This window comes from Papio anubis, chromosome 14 (genome assembly GCF_008728515.1).
Source record: "Papio anubis isolate 15944 chromosome 14, Panubis1.0, whole genome shotgun sequence".
Classification (NCBI taxonomy): Eukaryota; Metazoa; Chordata; class Mammalia; order Primates; family Cercopithecidae; genus Papio; species Papio anubis.
In genome coordinates this window covers 42,271,246-42,291,568 of record NC_044989.1, presented here as the reverse complement: position 1 = coordinate 42,291,568, position 20,323 = coordinate 42,271,246, and the positions used below count along the sequence as shown (strand labels likewise).

General features: G+C 53.9%; 1 protein-coding gene across 1 annotated transcript; it reads right to left on the bottom strand.

Annotated features, from left to right (window-relative positions):
* Positions 1 to 7,378: 7,378 nt before the first annotated feature.
* On the bottom strand, positions 7,379 to 17,842 carry PKDCC (protein kinase domain containing, cytoplasmic). The gene is made up of 7 exons (XM_009184075.3): positions 17,029 to 17,842; positions 12,541 to 12,663; positions 11,596 to 11,867; positions 10,888 to 10,967; positions 10,512 to 10,619; positions 8,514 to 8,687; positions 7,379 to 8,306 (listed from the first exon to the last, which is right to left on the bottom strand). Exons 1-7 carry the CDS (start codon positions 17,665 to 17,667, stop codon positions 8,221 to 8,223), a joined length of 1,482 nt encoding a protein of 493 aa, XP_009182339.3. The 5' UTR covers positions 17,668 to 17,842; the 3' UTR covers positions 7,379 to 8,220.
* Between the last annotated feature and the right edge of the window lie 2,481 nt (positions 17,843 to 20,323).

Sequence of the window (20,323 nt, the reverse complement as noted above, 5' to 3'; positions counted from 1 at the left end):
CACAGCATGTATAAAAATTGGACAATAAAGAAAAATACCTTTGTCATCCTTGCAAAATTATGGATTTTTGTGTATTTCCTTCCAGTCTTTTCCACATTTTTTTTTTTTTTGAGATGGGGGAGTCTCTTTTTTTTTCTTTTTCTTTTTTTTTTTTTTTGAGATGGAGTCTCGCTGTGTTGCCCAGGCTGGAGTGCGGTGGCGCGATCTCGGCTCACTGCAAGCTCCGCCTCCCGGGTTCACGCCATTCTCCCGCCTCAGCCTCCGAGTAGCTGGGACTACAGGCGCCCGCCACCTCGCCCGGCTAGTTTTTTGTATTTTTAGTAGAGACGGGGTTTCACCATGTTAGCCAGGATGGTCTCGATCTCCTGACCTCGTGATCCACCCGCCTCGGCCTCCCAAAGTGCTGGGATTACAGGCTTGAGCCACCGCGCCCGGCTCTTTTTTTTTTTTCCTTTGAGACAGAGTCTCACTCTGTCACCCAGGCTGGAGTGCAGTGGCACATCTCAGATCATTGTAACCTCTGCTTCCCTGGTTCAAGTGATTCTCATGCCTCAGCCTCCTAGCTAGAATTACAGGTGCATGCCACCATTCCCAGCTAGATATTTTTGTATTTTTCATAGAAACAGGGTTTCACCATGTTGGCCAGGCTAGTCGCAAACGCCTGGCCTCAAGTGATCCGCAAACCTCAGCCACCCAAAGTGCTGGGATTATAGGTGTGAGCCACCGTGCACTTATATATAAATTAAAAAAAATGTGTTTTTACATAGTTGAATACATTGGTTTGCATACTGCTTTTTCATTTAACACTATAATTTATACATTTTCTCATATTGCCAAACAATTCTCATTTTTGTTATTCTAAATAATGTTGCAAGGAGCATCTGTGTGCATTTGAATCTTTTCGTATTTTGAATTATTTGCTAAGAATATATTTTCAGAAGCAGCTTGAATGAATTACATAAAGACTTGAGCATTAAAGAGTTAACCTGTAAGTTCCTAACCCGAAAGTGCCCTGTAGAAATCTCTTCATCTCAGCACATTGTTGGAGAGCCTATAGGAAAAAAAAGGTCACTTCAGCATATGTGATAGGATTGTGGGTAATTTCTAAAAAAATTCGGCATGCAAAGTCCATTCCGGGAATAGCACTATCTTGAGACCCAAGTCAAATAGTACTAAATGTGCTAAGCAGAGGTCTGTGTTTAAAGAAGAAACTCATTTGCTCTTAATAACTGCAGAATGCTGCATAGTTCAACGATGGAGTCAGAAGACTCCGCACAGCATCAAAGCCTGTTTCAATAAGATACGGGAGGCCAAGGTACAAGATAATCTGTCTTTCTCAATTAAAGTATCTTTGTGCCCTAAGTACAATAGTCATTTCTTAGAACAATGGTTGCCTTTAAAACTTTTTATTGATGGCAGAATAAAAGGACTAAACAAAACCAGAGCGTTTAAAGGTAATCTATATCCCATATACAACCCAAAGAGTGGTGTAAACAAGGTGATATGTCATAAAATGAAATGTGATACAGATAACCATACTATTATCTTCTGCACAAGTTCAGATGAATTACAGTGCCTGAAATCTCCAAGCAACGGAAAATAAAGCATGCTGTATATTTTGTTTTGTATCCCCTCTCTGCACCCCCTGTCACCCCCTAGCCCAGGCTGCTGCCAATAAATAAGAAGATTGACATCATGGAAGCATAGGACAAAATGAGAGCCTTTTCTTGAGACTAACCCTCGTGCTGAAGAACTGAAGGCACCAGAGGGGTCTCTGGGAAATGGCACGAGAGTTTAGTTTCGATGCCAGGCAAGCTGACAGAACCTCTAAGGGCAGGATTACGGGGCGCTTGAGAAAGCTCCACCTCCTGTGGAAAGGTAGCCTGTCTCTGGTAAGGCAAAATCATGCTTCCCTAATCTACTAGAGTTTTTGAAGGGTCAAATAAGTGTGCGGATAAGGGGGAAACAGGAGACACAATCTCCTTACACTTTCAAGCATCCTCTGAGAGGCGCCACACCAAAGCGTGTTAAAGGAGTTGAGTCACCATGGGAATGGGGAGAATGTCGGCGACAAATAGGGAACTGGCTTAGAGATAAGAAATAAAGAGTAAGGATAAACAAGGCTTTATCTGGATGGAAAAATGTGAACTGTGGGGCTCCTGCTGGGGAATCGATGCTCTTGGGGGGACCAGGTTAACCGGCCCTTAGTGATTTGAGATGTGACTATCAAGCCCTTTACTTTCACAAGTCACATGTGGAAATCATCCCCATCGCTATACAGTCATTGATCACATATCACCTTGAATTGTGACATCTCCAGTGACTTAGTGGGCTCCTGAAAGGCAGAGCATAGCTGATATTTCTGGATTCATTAGAGTGACTAGTGTCCAAGAACTATTTTGTGGCTTGATCAGTTGAGAGAAGAATGAGTGTACATTGAAATCTTCTGGCTTGCCAATGACCTTGAGCTCTTCCAAGTAGGAAAATACCAGCAAAAGGCTGTGAGATGCAGGAAGATACAGGGGGCTCAAGAATGGCTGAAGATGTTCCCCATGGGCAAGGTCAGGTTGAGTAAAGCATTCGAATTGCACTTTTTTTTTTGAGACTGAGTTTTGCTCTTTTTGGCGAGGCTGGAGTGCAATGGCAAGATCTCGGCTCACTGCAACCTCTGCCTCCAGAGTTCAAGTGATTCTCCTGCCTCAGCCTCCCGAGGTGCCTGCCACCATGCCAGTTAATTTTGTATTTTTAGTAGACATGGGGTTTCATCATGTTGGCCAGGCTGGCCTCGAACTCCTGAACTCAAGTGATCTGCCCGCCTCGGCCTCCCAAAGTGCTGAGACTACAGGCATGAGCCACCGCACCCAGCCTGCACTTTGTTTTTATGAGATGTGTAAAGAGAATACAAGTAAATACATCATATATATCAGTTTAGAAAATAATAGTGAATACATCATATATACCAGTTTAGAAAATAATAGTATAAGCTGCACCTTTGAGGACGAGAGATTTAAAGCTGTCAGCGACAGCCCAAGGAAAGATTTTGGGTCAATATAACCCAGTGCTTCTCAACCTGTTTTCCATTATTATTCCCCCACCCCCACCAAGTACTTTTTTTAACCTACTTTTCCCCCAGTTGCCACCACCTTCCATGAAATTTTAATAACATGGAATATTGCATTTCTGTTTATGTCCTGTGGCCCTTTGCAGGGCCATAAGTCATTGTAATATCTAAGATTTTTCGTCTCCCAAGAACCAAGTGTTGTCTCCTTGGGAATGATGGTGGCTTTGTTGAGAATGCGTGCTGTGAGGGACTTGCTGAAGAATTGGGCCCAAAGTGTGACTTCATTCAAACAACAACAAATTGCTGAATATCTAAGGATGGAACTGGGAACAAGAGTCTTCTCTTGCCTTCCCCTCAAGCCGAACAAAATCCCAAAGATGTGAGGTGAGGTGGGGTGCTCCTGACCAGCTTTTAGGTGACCACATTGAGTTCCTTAGCCCTCTGCCTTCAAGTTGGGTTTGGCCAATGGGGAGCTCAGCAGGAGACTGAAGGAGTGAGGAGGGAATGTGTGGTGAGAGTGTATGTCCCACCTTGTGAGGTCACCCTGTATGGTGGGGTCCTTTGCTCACTTCTTCAAGTGCCAAATCTACATGACTCCTGGGTTCTTCTTCCAGGTTCTGAGTTCTGGTAATAGCTCTCACTCCCTTCCTTTGGTGGGGGATAGAGATGGAAATAGCTTGGCTGCCACTGGCTCAGGTCATAGCTATCCTTTGGGGTTCCCCTGGACATACGCATTTATAAATGTGTCTTATGCACACCGTGCTGTTTCCTATTGGGACCTTGAATGATAGAGGGAGAAATTCTTTTTGCTGAATCCTGGGAGAGGCTTTCTGGAGCTGGAATGAGGCCAGAGGGCCTAGGGCTGGGTAGGATGGACCAGGACAACAAGCCATTAAAATGCTGAAAAAAGGAGGCTGACAGGGCCCTTGGCTGGAATGAGAGTGGGAGAAGGAACCTCCCCCAAACACAGCTGTAGGGATCCTCTAGAGCTTAAGAGGCAATTATTAGAAATATCTTGGTCTATCTCCTTCCCGTAGGTGGGAATGATGTGGCACTTTGTCCACCTCAGGGGGTAGCCTTGGCTGGGGTTCACGAAGAGGTGAACAGAGAAACATAAACGTTCTTCACACAGACCTCAAAGGGGTCCTTTAAGGTCAGGGTCCCTGGGACATCCTCACTCTTGCGGATGATGCAGGGGAGGTGGCAGGTGTGAGTGGATCATTGCTCCTGTAGGTTTAGGGCAATACATGGGTGTGCTCCTGGGTGGAGGGAAAGGAACACAGGCTTTTGGGGGCAACAGCCTAGGCTTGGATCCCTACTTTTCACCTTTCTGGGCCATCACCCACCTCTCAGATTTGCCGTAAGGATTAAATGAGAAAGTGCACAGAAAGTCACGCAGGCCTGCCCTGCAGCCAGCTACAGCCCCACCCCTCTTCCTAGTGAACTGAGTCGTCTCACGCTCAGAGTCCAAGTCTCCTTTCCTGGCTCTGCCCTCAGGAGCAGGGGCAACCAAGTCTTAGATGCTCCAGGCTCCAGAAGCCTCGGCGTGCAAGCAAGAAGCTGTTGTCATGGATGGGGGGTGGGTGGGCACATTATCCTAAGGCCTCCTAATCCCATTTTCTGCTTTCATGTTAATCCTCTTCCTCCTTCTGTCTACCACACACTGAACTCCCAGGGCACTGACCCAGAGAGCCGGGCCCCACCTCCCCCAGTTGAAGGCCCTATTCCCTATGGCGGGAGGGTGGGGCGGGGCAGAGGGGGCGCTGCAGAGCCAAGGGGTGGGCACTCCAGCTCGTGCCTTGGTCCCCCGCAGTTGACCTGGATGTTTTTCCAGGCCAGGCCATGGATAACACTGAGGGCTCAGCTCGCTAATAAATAATAACAATGACAGCATCAGCCAGCATTTCCTAAGCATGTACTGTTTGCTGACCCTGGCTAAGGCAGGATTTTACTCAGTTTCTGTAAGGCTGCTGTGAAGCAGATTATTCATCTGAAATTTGCAGATGGGGAAATGGAGGCTCAGGGAGGTTGTCATGAACCAGATCACACTGAGCAAAAAACAAAACCGTCTGGGACTCCTGCCCAGCTCTGGCTGGCTCCAGAGCCTCACGGGGAACCACTAGGTCACACTGCCCTCCTGCATTGCTTCCTCAATTCAGGAACGCAACTGGGGGATCCTTTCCCAATCCCCACCCTTGCCTTCCCTCCTCTGGCGACTGTCACCTGAGGCTTCAGTTGGGTGAATGTATTTTTTCCGTTCACTGCACCTGGGTATCACTAGCATTGCTGTGGAGTAGGAAGAACGTGGGCTTGGTGGGTGGAAGGGGAGGTGATGTGTGTTTCTGGATGAAATAGGTGGCTCCCTCTGAAAGGTTGTCCGGGAGAGGAATGATTTTGCTTCAGGCTTTCCTTTACCTCCCCTTTCTTTCTGGTACTCCATCCTTTCTCCATTCCCAGTTGTAAATGCCCTTCTCTTGACTCTGCAGGACTGAATCAGGCCATTTTTGCCCCCAGAAATAGGTTCTGGGACAAGGCTCACTCACTAAGGAAGAAGCCGTCCACCATCCCCTTCAGCCACTGTGCATGAGTCTTTCTAAAAAGATGTTATGACTTGCAGGACCTCCATTTCCGTTTGTTACACACTCACAGGAAGGAGGCGCTTCCCTAACTCTAACTCACACTCTTCCTGCTGCAACGGGTCCCTTATTGGACACAGCACTTAGTACTACCGGCCAGAGCGCAGGCTTGGAGGGAGGCTGGATTAGAATGCTCGCTCAAACACTTAGCAGCTGTTACCTGGGCTTCAGTTTTCAGGGCTGTAAAATTGGAATAATTTTGTACCTTGCTGAGGCCAGAGCCTGGCCCTCTGGAAGTATTATTTCCCTCTGTCCCTCTCCAGGGGCTGGTGAACCCCTCGTCTGGAAATCTCTCGAAGCCGGGAAGGCAGTGCTTGGTTCACTTTGGTCTTTTTCCCCAGAGTCCTGTGGTTCCTAGGTCCTGCAGGCCTCTCTGCTTATTACTGGGTCCTTGGTCTCTCTGGACTATGCAGCCCTCGCACACTTCCTGGCCCAGTCTGCTCCCCTCAGTTTCTCATCACTTCTGGTCCTGCCTTGTGCCTCCTTGGTGGATGTGGTTCCTCCGGCCCTCAGAGCCCCATAGACCGTATGACAGTTGGAGGGTAATAGAGGATTGTGTAAAGTCCAGTACTGGATCGCGTGGGGTGGGCTACGCATGTTGCATGGAGTGAGTTCAGCTAGGGAAAGAGGTCCCAGGGCGATGGAAGCTGAGGTCCTCCTTCAAGGGATAAGGATAGTCTGAGGGTGGTGAGCATGGCAGGATTTGGCTGCATTGTCATGGTGTGAGGCTTTGTGGAGGCTCTGCCTTTCCCCTCCACCCACAATCACCAAGCCCAATACCAGAGGCAAGGTGTGTGGGCTGGGGATGGCAGTGGCAAGCTGCAACCCTGAGGGTCAGAGTGACAACTGTGATGAGCGCTCCAGAGCTAATACGGCTCTCAATCACCTCGAACTACAGGGACATCTTGTTATGTGAGAAATTATACCAACCACATCTGTTGAGGAGAAATCAGGTTAAAGTTTGGTTATTCTTTTTAAAGCCTCCAAAGGTTTGCGTCCATCCAGAATATTCTAGAAGTAGAATGGTGTATAGGAGAGAAGATGTGGGTTTCAAGTCAGAAGCCCTGCATTCATGGCGGGGCTCTCTGGCCTCCGTGTGATCCCGAACCCGCAGGTCCTTGTTTTTGCTCTGGGCTTCGATACAGACTGGCTAGACCTTCCCTCCTACAATCGACAAAATGGAAGCTGGTCTTTCCACAGACCCTCCTTTCTTCTGACTGTTCATATATTTCATGTTCAGAGAAAGACTCAGAAAAGCTTAGTGCCCGTGACCTTGTGGTGGGCGCAGGCCAGGTCCAACCCTGTGCAGAGGTAAAGCTGACCCACCTGCAGGTTGTTCGAGTACCCCTGGTGACCCCTTCATGGCTGACATCCCACCATGAGGACATTACTCCACTGGGTTAGGGCTTCATACTTAAGAAGCTGGTCTGTAAAAATGAGAACTTCCTTGGGGGAAAAGGGAGTCCCCATGTCTTTTTTGGGGACATGATGTGGAGGGCCCAGTGGGAGGTGGGCACCATGGGTGGGAGCAGAGCCTGAAAACACTTTGTGATGACTTCAGGGTTTGCTGTTGAGATTTCACTCATCTTCCCCTGTGACACACGCATCCCCACAAACATATACCAAGGACATAACTGAGGACCAAGAAGTCACAACCTAAGAAACTGTTGCTGGGGAAGAGTTTGCTGTGAAACATCATTTTATTAACTAATTTTATTTTAGTTTTTTTACAAAAATAAACAATTTAATGAACAAGAAGTACAAAAGATTCTGGATATTCAAACTCCAGGAACGGGGAGAGCCTGGTTTTGGCTGCTTTGCGGCTTTCATTGAAAGCAAATGAGGCAGAAAGGCCCCGGCCCCACCCCCACCCCAGGTCCTGGCTCAAACCGCACCTGCTCCCCGACCCCAGTCTTGGCTCATGCTGAGGTGTGCACCTCTGCCCCTGACCCCTGGGCTGGCCTGGGAGTGCCTGCCCCCTGTCGGGAGGTCAGAGATAGCCTCCCCAGGTACAGAATCACCCACATCCTGGAGCTTCCCCCGCCAAGTCTCCTGTCCAGACCTCAGCTGAGAGAACACTCAGCGATGGATTGTCCCCACGCAGCCCCCCGCCTGCCGTGGCAAGTGCAGCAGCAGCAGCAGCAGCAGCAGGGGCTTTAGCTACATTCTCACACTACTGAACACAGTGACGGGGCTGCTCACGGAACTGTCCCAGGGAGGGACACAGCCCCCACTGGGGAGACTAGCCTGAGCTTGCTTGCAGCCCAGAGGGTTGGAGAGGCAGTCATCCCCTCAAGATTCCTGGACTAGGAGCCAGCAGTCCCATAGCTAGGCTGGTAAACTCACATTTTAACATTTGGCATTATTGCACGTTTATCCTGGTCACATCAGTCTGTCTGGGATGTCAGCTTTGTCTGCAGGGGTTCCCAGGTGACATGCAGCGCTGCCAGTGCAAGTCACTCCCTCCACAGGCAAGCCCTGCTGCTGAGGATAGTCAGCTGGTCAGCCGAGCCCTCAGACAGGTCAGCCTGAGGCCTTCACATATGTGGTCTTGTTGGGATCAGGGACCACTTGGCTCCATCCAGTCTTGAAAAAGACCAGCTGCCGACCTGGGGGGCAGAGGTGAGACGTAACAGGGCTGGATGTTTCTCTTCCTGGATGCAGGGCCATTCTCCCTAATTTGACTGCCTTGAAGACACGTATACCTCTCTCTCATCATCTCAGCACCCCCCTGACTTATGATGGGCAATCACTATCTATCAACCTCCAGAGAGGTCCTGCCATCTCCCTTAGAAGGGCTTCTCCCACTGGCTCACCTGTCCAGGTGGTCTGGTTGGTGACCACAAAGGCCCGACACTGGGCATGGCTCTCACAGACATCCACAGCCTCAGCCAGGTTGAACACTGAAAGGAGGCAGCCCCCATGGTGGTAGGATGGCCAGCAGCGGTAGTCCTCCTGGGGGATGGTGCTGTCTGGGATGCGCTGGTACTCTGTGGGTTGGGGATGGAGTAACATGAGAACTCTGTATGCCCAGGTTTGAGTGCCCAGGGATGTGTCACTTTCTGAAAAGGGCAGCAAGACTCATCACCTAGGTCAAAGCTAAAGTCCAGCCCAACCCTCTAGCATGGAGATGAAGGCAGCTACCACTGTTGAAACTGGGCTGATTCATCAAAAAAGATAAAGCACAGACTTGGTTTTCAGGAGATACATATCTCCCAAATCTAAGGGCACATAGCTGGGTCAGGCAGTACAAGATAGCAGGCACATGCAAGGGGGACAGACATATACAGGGACCCATGGAGTCCCAGCTGTCTAGGCGAATTGCTGAGGTCAGGACATTTTAGACAGAGCCAAGGCTTCTCAAACTTCAATGTGCACGTGAATCCCACCAAGGACTCTTGTTAAAATGCAGATTCTTTTTTTTTTTTTTTTGATGGGGTCTCACTCTGTTGCCCAGACTAGAGTGCAGTGACACAATCATAGCTCACTGCAGCCTTGAAATCCTGGGCTCAAGGGATCCTCCCATCTCAGCTTCCCGAAGTGCTGGGATTACAGGTGTGAGCCACCATGCCCCACCAAATGGAGATTTTGATTCTGTAGGTCTGGGGTGGAACTGAGAATCTGCACTTCTAACCAGCATCCAGTGTGGCCTGCAAGGGTTCAGAGCAACCTTCATTCACATTTTCTCCTGGCCTTGGGGAGAGAAGTTAGGCAAGTTCCTCAGAAGGGCCTGGGATGGAAGGGAGTCAGGGGTTTTTGAAGTTAAGAGGCATGTAAATGGACTAAAATGCAAAAAATCCATGGCTAGAGTGTGGACGGGGCTGGAGGGAAAAATCTGAGATCTCATTCTACAGAGAGAGCCTCAGAAGCTCTGAAAACTCACAATCCAGTGAGCTGCTTGGCTGCTGGCCTCTTGTTTGCTCCTGTCTTTCCCACTGCCTGGAGAGCCCCAGCTCTGGGCTGATAATGCAGAAGCCCTGGGCCTCTGGCCACCCCGCCCTCCTGCCTCCTTCTGCCAGGGACTAGACCAAAGTCCAGGGCTGACAGTGATTTACAGCCCCATAAACGGCATCCTCAGGGACAGAGCCAGCCATTGTTCACCTCGTTAAACTTTATTTACAGGGCTAACAGGGCTCCCCCACCCCTAAGACTAGCCAGAGCTCCTTGAATATGGAGGCTGCTCACCCCTCAACCCCTGCCAACCCCAGCTAAACCCCAGGGCTTCAGCAGAAGGACCACAGCCTGAAACCAGTGGCCAGAATTCTCCCCCTGCCCTTGGAGCTTCCTGGCTGGTTTCCGTGTGTGCCTCCCCTAACATCCAGTGTCCTTCTAGCCCCCGGAGATTAGAGGAAGGAAAGGGAAGCAAACATATACTGTGTTCCAGCCATGTCATAGGAACTGCACTAATTGCTTTCACACATTTCACCTGACATTTAATTCCCATAAGAATTTGGTGAGGTGGGTAATGGTGAACCCAATTCACAGATGAGGAAAGTGAGGTTCAAGGGGTAACTTGCTCAAAGTCACACAGCCAGTACGTGATAGGGTTTGGAGCCATCCAGAGTAGGGTGTCAGTGTCCACCCCCAGGTTGAAGGCAGAATTATAGTTGCTCTAGCTCAGCTAGAGATGGAACCTCAGATTACTCCATGTCAGCCCCTCCACGATTCTATGTGAGCCCCTAGAGTGGCCTTTGGAGACAAGGGTAACCAGAGAAAGGGTTACAGAGAAATAGGCCACTTAGCCTAATTGGGCGGGGTCATTCACCCTCCCACCTGTTTCTCGCTTCCCTGTGGATCAGGTTGGGGCCACTCACCAGTACTGCTGCTTGCCGTGGAGTTCTGCAGATACTGCCCGCTCCGATACAGGTGCAGCACCTTCTCCAGCTGGGCCAGGGTCTCGTCCACCCCCCAGGCGAGCTCTCCTGCAGAGTGCAGTGTGGCTAAGACAGGAGGCCTGGGGCTCCCACTACTCCCTGAAGTCAGCAGCCAGCTGCTCCCGGCTCTGCCTCCAGAGCCTGTGCCCCAGTGAACAGAAGGTTGGGGAGTGGGGAGGTTGCAGCAGAATGCCACCTTAGGAAGTGATGGTTTCTGGACCCCCTGCTGCCCTGGGTTATTTTTCTCCCCACTTTTGCTGGGGGGGGGGGTGCGGGGGGAAGGTGCCTGGAAGCAGATGGGCCCTGGAGAGCTCACCTGTGGCGTTGACAATGCTGTCCAGCAGAGGACGCAGTGAAGGCGGGGCACTGTGAGGCAGGAGGTATGTGAAGAAAAACCTGTGGCAGAGAGAAACCAGTGGCTCAGGGATCCAGCCTTTGGAGACACATCCCTCCTCTATTCCAACCTGGGGTAAACGCTAACCTGGCCAGGGAGCCGGATCCCTCAGGCTTAGCAACCAGGCAGGCTGCTGTGAAGTCTACTCAGCCTCGGGGGAGGGGGCTGGGCGCATGCTAAGACCACACCTAACTTCACACTAACCGAAACCAGGGGCCTGGTTCCCATCCCTTCCCAGGACTTGCCCACCTCCCAGCCCCACATCATCTCCTGACTGACCCCCGGTGTCAGAGCAGCCCCATGGCTGGGGCCCAGTGAGGAATTTCCCAGAGCACAAGGGCCTGGGTAGGAAGGGAAAAGTGCCAGTTCCAGCAGCCCTAGGCTCCGAGTCCAACACTATTTTAAGAAGCTTCCAGCTGCCACCCCCTAACACAGATTCTCCTTGGAGCTATTTTTAGCCTCCCCATCAGAAGCCTGAACGTTCCCTTCTGGACAGGGTAGAAGCCTTCCCTCACTCTGGTCAAGGCTGAGTCTCCCTGCCCAGCTGGCCTCCACGTTGCCTCTCTTCCTGCCATGCCCTCCTGGCCCATTCTCCTTCGATGGAGTTCCTGAATTGGGGGTGGAGGTCACCTGTAGGCATTATAGAGGTTCCGCTTCTCGTTCATGCCCTCGCACCAGCCGTGGGCTGAGCAGGGCAGGGTGAAGTTCCTGGCCGGAAATTCGAGTATGCAGTCAGCACTGCCTGCACACGGCGTCTCCTCCACACGTGCGTCATCCAGGTCCGTCACCTTGAGCTCCCCATCCACCAGCACAAACTGCCGCGGGCGGAAGTCCAGCAGAGTGACGGAGCCCAGTGGGGAGTGGGCCAGGTGGTGGAGGAGGCGGCCCAGGCTCAGGCAGATCTGAGGGGCAGAAGAAAAGACTGCTCACTGCCTCTCTCCTGGGTGGGGGTCTGTGGGACTCGAGGGCGCCCTCCTTGTGGAATCTGAACTTTGCTTGTGGGGGTTGGCACTTCTCTTCTGTAGGTCCCAGTGCTCCACAAAGGCCAAGGTCAGCAGCCTTAGAGAGGAGGCCAGTGAGTTCCTATTAACTCTCAGCTGGCCTGACCCTGCAAATGATATGGAGTGGGTGGGAAACGGCAGCAGCGAGGTTCTGGGGGTAATGCATCTCTTCCCTGAAGTTGCATCCTGAATGTAGTTTTAGTTCAGTGTATGGAAGTAGCGGGAGGGTCAACATGGTATTAAGGTCTTTCCTCGTTCTAGGACACTGGCCCTCCCACGGTCAGGCTGAGTGTGAGTGTGTGAGTGCTCCCCTCTTTAAGGTGCCAGCCCCCACAAGCTGGTGTGAACACGGGCACAAGGAAGGGTGAGGAGGGCAAGAGCACAGAATGTCGGGATCCTCTACGTCTTCCTTCTTTTTTGAACACTTTGGCCGGTGGCTGAGTCAGCCTGTGCGCCTTCTTCCCCTCCCTCTCCCTGGGTGGAGGAGGAGTGGGGGCTGCTCTGGAGGGCTGGCCTTCTAAGGGAGAACCATCCTAGCAAGAAGCCCAGGGCCCGAGCCCTCCTCTAAGCTCACTCGGAATCGATCCTCCCAGGAAGTTTGCAGCAGCTGGATCATTTCTACAGGGGCGCCCAGCTCCGTGATGGTGGTCAGGGTGTCTGGGATGTCCTCGCTGTCCTGGTAGCAGTAGCCATAGAGCTGGGGAGAGCCGAGGGCAGGTCATTAGGTCACAGGGTGGCGGTGGGGACAGGGAAGGGCTGGACTGTCAGGTTCCCCCTCTCTCTCCCCCCACCATCCCTAGGCCTTTGCTTCAGCTCAGGCCAGAAGAGAATGCAGCGTTGCCTGGGAAGCATGCCCTCTCTTCCCTGTAGTCAGACTTCCTACTCATCAAGCCAGCCCCTCACCCCTTCCGACTCAGGTAAATGGGCAGGTCTGGCCACTGGGAGTTAACCACGTGCCAGGCACCCTGCTAAATTGCTCTATGTGCATAACTCAATTCTTATAATGGGCACGGTAGGTACTATTATTATCTCCAACTTCAGGTGAGGAGGCTGACTCAGAGAGGTTAAGTTGCTTGCATAAGGTGGCACAGCCCATCAGTGCAGGCGCTAAGATGTGAATTTGTGCCACTCGGATTCTACAACTTGTTTTTCTTTCTTTCTGTCTTTTTTTTTGTTTGTTTTTTGAGAGAACCTCGCTCTGTTGCCCAGGCTGGAGTGCTGTGGCATGATCTCAGCTCTGCTCCACCTCCTGGGTTCAATCAATTCTCTTGCCTCAGCCTCCCGAGTAGCTGGGATTACAGGCACTTGCCACTATGCCCAGCTAATTTTTGTCTTTTTAGTAGAGACAGGGTTTCACTATGTTGGCCAGGCTGGTCTCAAACTCCTGACCTCAAGTGATCTGCCTGCCTTGGCCTCCCAAAGTGCTGGGATTACAGGCGTGAGCCACTGTGCCCGGCCACAATCTGTTTTTTCTAAGGATGCTGTTTGCTAAAACACAAGCCAGCATACGGTTGGGCATTATCCCTCCTCCCCTCCTCCAATCTGTATCCCTCACCATTTCTACCTTCTGGCAGCTTCAGTTTTCTCTGTGTGGGTCTTCAGGGAGGAAAAGCAAGTTCCCTCAGATTGGTAACAAGTGTTGATAAGAACAAGGTACCTAAGGGCACATGCCGGGGTGTGTTTTGCACATGAGTGATGTGTATCAGTGGGGTTGGTAGTGAGTGATGATTCCTCCTGGAAGATCAGTTCTTTTGGGGTTACCCTCACAGGGAACTGCCCACTCGATATCATGCGGGGAGAAGCTCTGCACTGCCCAGGGACTTCTGGGGAGCACAGTCTCACTGTCACTACCACCTAAACAGCATCCTCAGGCCTCTCCCTGGCTCTTCCAGCATACTCCACAGCAGCTAAGGGCTCGTATGGTGCTCAAAACCACCAGCACCCTGTGGGGTAGAAACACAAAGGCCGAGTTGTCCAGGCCCGACTGGGGGAGAGGAGAACTATGCAGTGGAGGGGTGGGGATGCTGAGCCCATGGCCTGGATATCCCTGTGCACTGTCACCCTCATACCATCGTTCACACCCTCCCCAGAGCCACTCTAGGTCCTCACATGTCCTCTTTCCGCCCCAGGAGTGCCCCCTCAGCTCTCCGTCATCCTGCTGGCATGGGGGAAGGCCTCACTCTCGGGCTGTGACTTGGGGGGCCAGGGCAGCTCCAGGCACCCTCTTCTCTCTCCACCCCCTTCCCATCAGTCCAGGGAGGCCCCAGATCCTGGTGGGGTGGGGGGAAGGTAAGGGGAACAGCCCTGGGGCCTGGTTCTCATTTTCTTGCCCAGAGTCTGAGCCTTTGTGGGAAACTTCTGAAGGTTATTAAACACCCGGAGGTCGTTAAATGCGCTGTTAACGAGGTATTAATCAACACCCCTCAGGAAAAAATAAAAAGACACCATTAACCCCCCCAGGAAGCATGAGGCTGAGCATTTCAGTCACATCTTTTGTTCGGTTGGGAGAAGAAATACACTTTAGCAGGGCCAGAATCTGGGCCCAGGCAGGCCTGGGGGCCCCAGGATGACAGGGGAGAGGTGGGGAGAAATTGAGGGGAGGGAAGACCCTTGTGCCCTTTGGCCCTGGGCTATAGAGGAGTCAGTCACGTGAGGGAGTGTGTGTGCGTGTGTCAGGGGCGGGATGGGGAGGGGTCGAAGAAGATGGATGGAAAGATCTCGCCCAGGCAATCCCCATGACCAGAGAAAGCCCTGGGAGGTGCAGAGTGGGGCCTGCTAGCCTGGGCATTTTCTATTAGAATCCACAGCACCAACTCTGCGCTGCTCAGAGAGGAAGGGTGGTGGGCCTGCACCACTAGGAACTCTAGAAATGTTCTCTGACTCCTCCCCAGTTCAGCAAACAGTCAAATGGTTTTGAAATTTTAAATGACTCAGAGGTATTAAAGCAGCATTATTTCTAGTTCCCTGTACACCTGCCCTGAAGCCTCCTGGCCAGGAAGACCCCACTGTAGGCTTCCCTGCCAGCAAAGACAGCCGGCGGTCAGAAGATGAATGGGGGAGAGCCACCCTCAAAGCAGTCCCTAAACTCACACTAAAGGGCCCCCCACTTTTCACTTTTCACTTTTCCTGGGTAGAAAGGACCTGTGACCCTCTCTCCCTTAGCAACCCTGTGCCCTGGGGCCACTAACTCTTATTGTAGAGTCTGGGACTCTACAATAAGGAGTCACACAGCCAACCCCAGACAACCCTGGTCTTGGTTTGGTGAGGGAAGGGTGGAAACTATTGTGTTGTAATTTGTTCTTTGGTGCCTTCAGAATTGGGCTGGGGGCCTGACATTTCAGAGGAGGACTGTCCTGTGATATATGCGTGGGGCGTTAGCTGAATGCTTGTTAGGAAGTTTGGGCTGGCGGGAAGAGTGAGGGAGATGTTTCTTAAAAGATAGGAAAGCACATCAAACATCAAACTCGTCTGAAGGCAGAGCGGTCTTGAGTCAAGTAACTAAGACTTTATGTCCTGCTAAGTCACTCAAGATCTCTCCACTCCCTCAGGATCTGGCTGACACCCTAGAGTTTCCAAAAAGTTCCCAAGAGTCCCTGGGAAGCAAAGAGTACAAGATCCTCCCAGTCAGAATGGCCACGTAACCAGGGGCTCACTCCCTGAAGCTGCAGACACAGTGTGAGCTGTGCAGCCGGGCTTCACCACACGCAACTGTTGGTTCTGCCCGAGCTCCCGAGACCAGCTTGGGGCCCAGGGCCCGGTCACAACTGTCTGACCAGGGTGGGGGAATACAATGGAGGAGGGCGAGACTGGGAGCCAACAGGAGTATAAACAGCTTTTCGGCCAATCTCTCCTACTCTTCGATGCCCACCCATCTCCCTCCAGGGCTGGGGCACCATCTCACTCCTGAGGAAAGGAGAGAGGGACTCCTGGGTTTCCGGTCATTTCTGCCGGGTGCAGAAAGGTTAGTTTGAGTGGGCTGGGAGGTGGAAGGTGTGTGCAAGATTCATCCGTTGGGGAGGCTGCACACACCCCATGTTCACCGGGCCAACAGCGGTCAGGGATTCCCCTCTCAGTTTGCTCAGATATGTGCAAAGGGAATACTCTGTCTAATCTTAGGATGGAGGGAGACCTGAAAGAGAGGACGTAGTATAACGGCAGTGCTGGGACTGTGAGAGGCCCACTCTAAGTCTAGCTTGAGGGGACAAGGTGGGGGTTTCAGCTCTCCCCTGTGTCTCCAGCGAACGGGCGAGGCAGAGTCCCATTGAGTAGGAACCTGGGCATTTGGCCTTCTCAACCTTCCAGCCTCTTGGCTATCTATATACACTCAGACAGTGTGACATTTAGATCCTCAGGCCGCCAGTCTGTCCACTGAGCTGAGACCTTGAGGCTTCTCCAGGGGCTCAAGGACCCACTTTTAAGGTCTGGGGAACCCTTGGTTCACTTCTGGGAAGGGCTGTGTTCCCTTTTTCTAGCCTGCTCCCCCAGCCCCCTTCCAGTGTCTTCTGGGGTGGCGCTGGGGGTCGGTGGGTGGGGAAATTCTATGGGAATCAAGGCTGACGCTTGGTCTCTTTCCAGCCCTTCCCAACCCCGTTGCTGTCCCGTTTCATTTTCAAAACCAGACAAATCACTGGAAGTTGAGAGAAGTTCCATCAAGAAGGGGGACTTTATCACACAGTTGTAATTCTGACTCAAGTGTCTTGGCTTAGGGTCATTTTGGCTTGGGGTAATATCCCTGGTGTTCAACCTCCTAACTCCAGCCCAAAGTACAGTCCTAAGCCCTAATGGACTGCCCCACCCCTGAGTTTTGGGAGCCTCTGTCCTGGTCTGTCTTGAAGAGATGTGTGGAAGCGGAGAAGCCCAGGAGTTCTCGGTAAAGGGACGCCCACCCAGAAGCGAGAAGCAGGGTGGTGCAGTGGGAAGCGCCATGGTCCGGCTTCTGCGTCTAGCTTAGCCTGGGCGCAGTCACTGGCACTCCAGATCAAGGGTTTATCTTCCAGCCAGGCTGACAAGGTCTTGGGCACTCCCAGCCAACACCGTCACTCCCGCGTCCCCACCCTCGTACCTGCAGCACGTTGGGGTGCCGCAACCGCTCCAGCAGCACCATCTCCTTAAGCAGCTTGTGGGCCGCCAGCCGATAGCAGCCCCTCCGTACCCCGAACTCGCGCACGCAGCTGCCCAGATCGTGGCCGCTGAAGTCCACCGCCTTGAGCGCCACCGCGGCGCCGCCGGGCAGGCGGACCCGGTACACGGCCTTGGTGTAGCCTGAGCCCACGTACTGCGCGCCGGACACATTGCGAAGCGCGGCGCAGCCCAGGCGCGGGCCCGGGCCGGGGGAGCCTGGGCCAGGAGCCGGGGGCCAGCCTGGGGCGCCGTCGGGCAGGGGCCGGGCCCAAGGGGGCCGGGGGCGCTGCAGGCCGGGCCCGCCCGGAGCCAGGTCCATCAAGCGCCGCCGCTCCGGCCGGCCCGCCCCGGGCCCGGGGCCCCCGCGGGAATAACGCTGCACCTCCTCGTAGCGCGCCCGGATCTGCCGGGCCAGCTCCCCGCGGCCCCCGCGACGGCCCGGGCCCGGGGCCGGCGAAGGCTCAGGGGACTGGCCTGGCCTCGGAGGCTCCGAGCCCGGAGCGAAGAGCACGTTGAGGACGGAGCCCAGCAGGAAGGAGGCGCAGAAACCCGCGGCCACTGCCGCCCGCCGGCGCCGCATCGCTCCCCTCCCCCCGGCCGGCCGGCCCCGCGCGGCTCCCCGGCCCCGGCCCCGGGCGGCTCAGGCTCCGAGGCGGCTCCGCTCTGCGCCCCGCTGGCCCCCTTCCCAGCCCACGCGCATGGCCCCGGCGGCCCCGACCCCGACCCCTCGCGGGCGACACATCGGCCTGACACTTGCCTCCCTGCCGCCCTGCCCCCGCCGCTTATAAGGCCCGGAGCCGCCCCCGCCCCCGCCCTCGCCCCCGCCCCTCCGCCTCCGCCTCCCAGCTCCCGGCCCGAGCCCGTCCTCGGCACCGCCCCCTCCGGCCGCCCAGCCCGGCCTTCCCCGCTGACTGACAGCGGGACCTCCTCCCGCGGCCGTCCTGGCCTGGGAAGCGGCGCGGAGGCGGCTCCAGCCCTGCCCTGCCCGCTGTCCCCCAAGCTCCGTCTGGGGCGCGGGGAAGGGGGCGGCGGCCAGGAGGCGCGCGGGGACTCCGCGCCTAACGCGAGGGCGGACAACGGGGCCGGGGCGGCCGGATAACGGGATCGGGAGGTGGATAACGGAGCCGGCCGGGCGGAGTGGGAGGAAGATAAAGGGGCGAGGCCGGCGGGTAACGGGCTCCGGAGGGGACGGGCAGCTAAGTCCGGGGTGCGAAGATCCGAGTGATCTCAGCGCTGCCTCCTGGGACTGGAGGCCTCGGGGCGGTTTGGGCTCAGGGAAGGCGCGTGGACCCCGCCTCTCGCGGGTGGGGCCGGGGGTGGTGGCTCCTCGCTCAGCCCCGGATTCCGCGTTGGGGCGATGGTGAGGGGGAGGCGGGCGCAGCCGGGCCAGCACCTGCGAGCGCGCGTGGGATAGGAGCTCTAGGCATAGAGGAATGCTCGTGAACTCGCCAGAGATGCCCTGTTCAACTCCTTTTACTAAGTGTTTCTGATTTTCCTTGCCCCTAAAGCCCCAAATGCAGCTGGGAGTCGCTCCCTACCCCCCAGGATGCCTGGGATCTGACGGGGTCAGCCGCGTACCGGGAACCATGTGCATGCTAGTACCTTGCGCAAAGAGTGCGATTGTGCCCACGGACGGCTGTCTGTGGAGTGTGTGCCTCGGCGTGTCTGAAGGGGCCATTGTGTCCGATGAAGGGAATGTGTACCTTGTGTGTAAGTTGGTGCTGACGCCACCAGAACTTCGGTCCCTCCTCCTCCCTCCTTGATTGCATCATTAGTGCTAATTGAGGGGCTTTCACACGCCAGTGCATTAGCTGTTTGGAGTGAGCTCCCCCCTCCTGGGAGAGATAAGCCGCTGCCCCTCCCCCTCTCAGCTCTCCTCTTCCCCGCCGCCCTGACACTGCCCACCTAGATCCTCTCACCTTCCTGGGCAGCTTCCTGCCTCCCTCTGGGCCAGGTTAATCTCTGTGGTCCTCATAGTGTCAGGGATTGGCTGGGGAGGGGTCAGGGAGGAGAAGGGTCTAGAGCCTTTTTTTCTGGGGAGGGGGGGTGGAGGGGGTTGGGGGGTGTGTCCAGGAAGGGGAGATTTTCACTGAAGAGGTCTGGCGTTCCTACAGAATGCAGTGTCTGTGATGAGAAAGGGACCGGAATTTATGCCCTGTTCCTTTGGACATGGAAGGACCAAGGAGAGAGCTGAGTCCAGCCCGGACTTCCTTGTTCTCTATGGCTTGGGGAGTTGGGGCCCAGTCCGACTTAGCAAGTGTGGAAAGGCAGGGTGAAGGAAGCCATGATTCCTCCGAGAACGCTGGGTCTGGTGGAGTCCGGTCTGTACCGATGGAGCTGTTATATCCCGCTCTGGGCCGTGGCTGCAGGCTGCAGGGTGTCGGGGGAAGGCTCTGAGCAGATGCCCTCCCCAGCCTTACACCAGATGTCTTTGGTCTAATTAACTGTGCTGGGAAAACCAACCTGGGTTTGTAAACAGAGCTACTGGCTAAAGTCAACAGGGAACAGCAGCAAACAGCAAACATTCCCCTCACACTCAGCCTCGGTTCAATTCAGGCCCCTGGGGAAAAGGGGGAGCTGGGTGGATCAGGAGGCCCCCTGGCCCACAGCTGAATCAGGAAAAGCCTGTCTGTGTCTCCCCAATATGGCTGCTAGTTCCTTATCAGTTCCATGTCTTCTCTTCTGGAGAGGAATGAGGATTCTGGGAGGAACAGTTGCCATCCCAAGATAGGCTCTGTCCTCCTTCCAGCAATTTCCCGATAGACATCTACCCAGCCAAACATCTCAATCCGTGAGGGAGCTGTTGTGGGGGAATATTCCTTGAAGAGCCTTCTTTGGGGCCTGCTCTGCCCTTGTGTCTTGGAGAAACTTCTGAGGGTAAAACTTGGCATTGTGAGTCTATAGCTCAGAGTAGGTGAATATAACGTGAACATTGTTAACTTCGTTACACATCATGTAGGTATTATAATAACATGTTCTGAAATTAGATAATTATTCCTGTGATATCTTTGCCAAGCTTCAGTGTTTCTGTTATGGTTTGAAAGTTCAAGGCACACAGGGGCCTGAGAAACAGGCACAAATGTGCGTGCAACACACACAGGTCCACGGAGCAGTACGGAGCAGTAGCTCACACAGCAACAAAGGCCTCTCAGCGGCCTCCCCCTCATACTCACTGTCTCCCTCACCAACTCTCAGACACACACACATATACAATCTGAGATGGAGATGGATTTTTG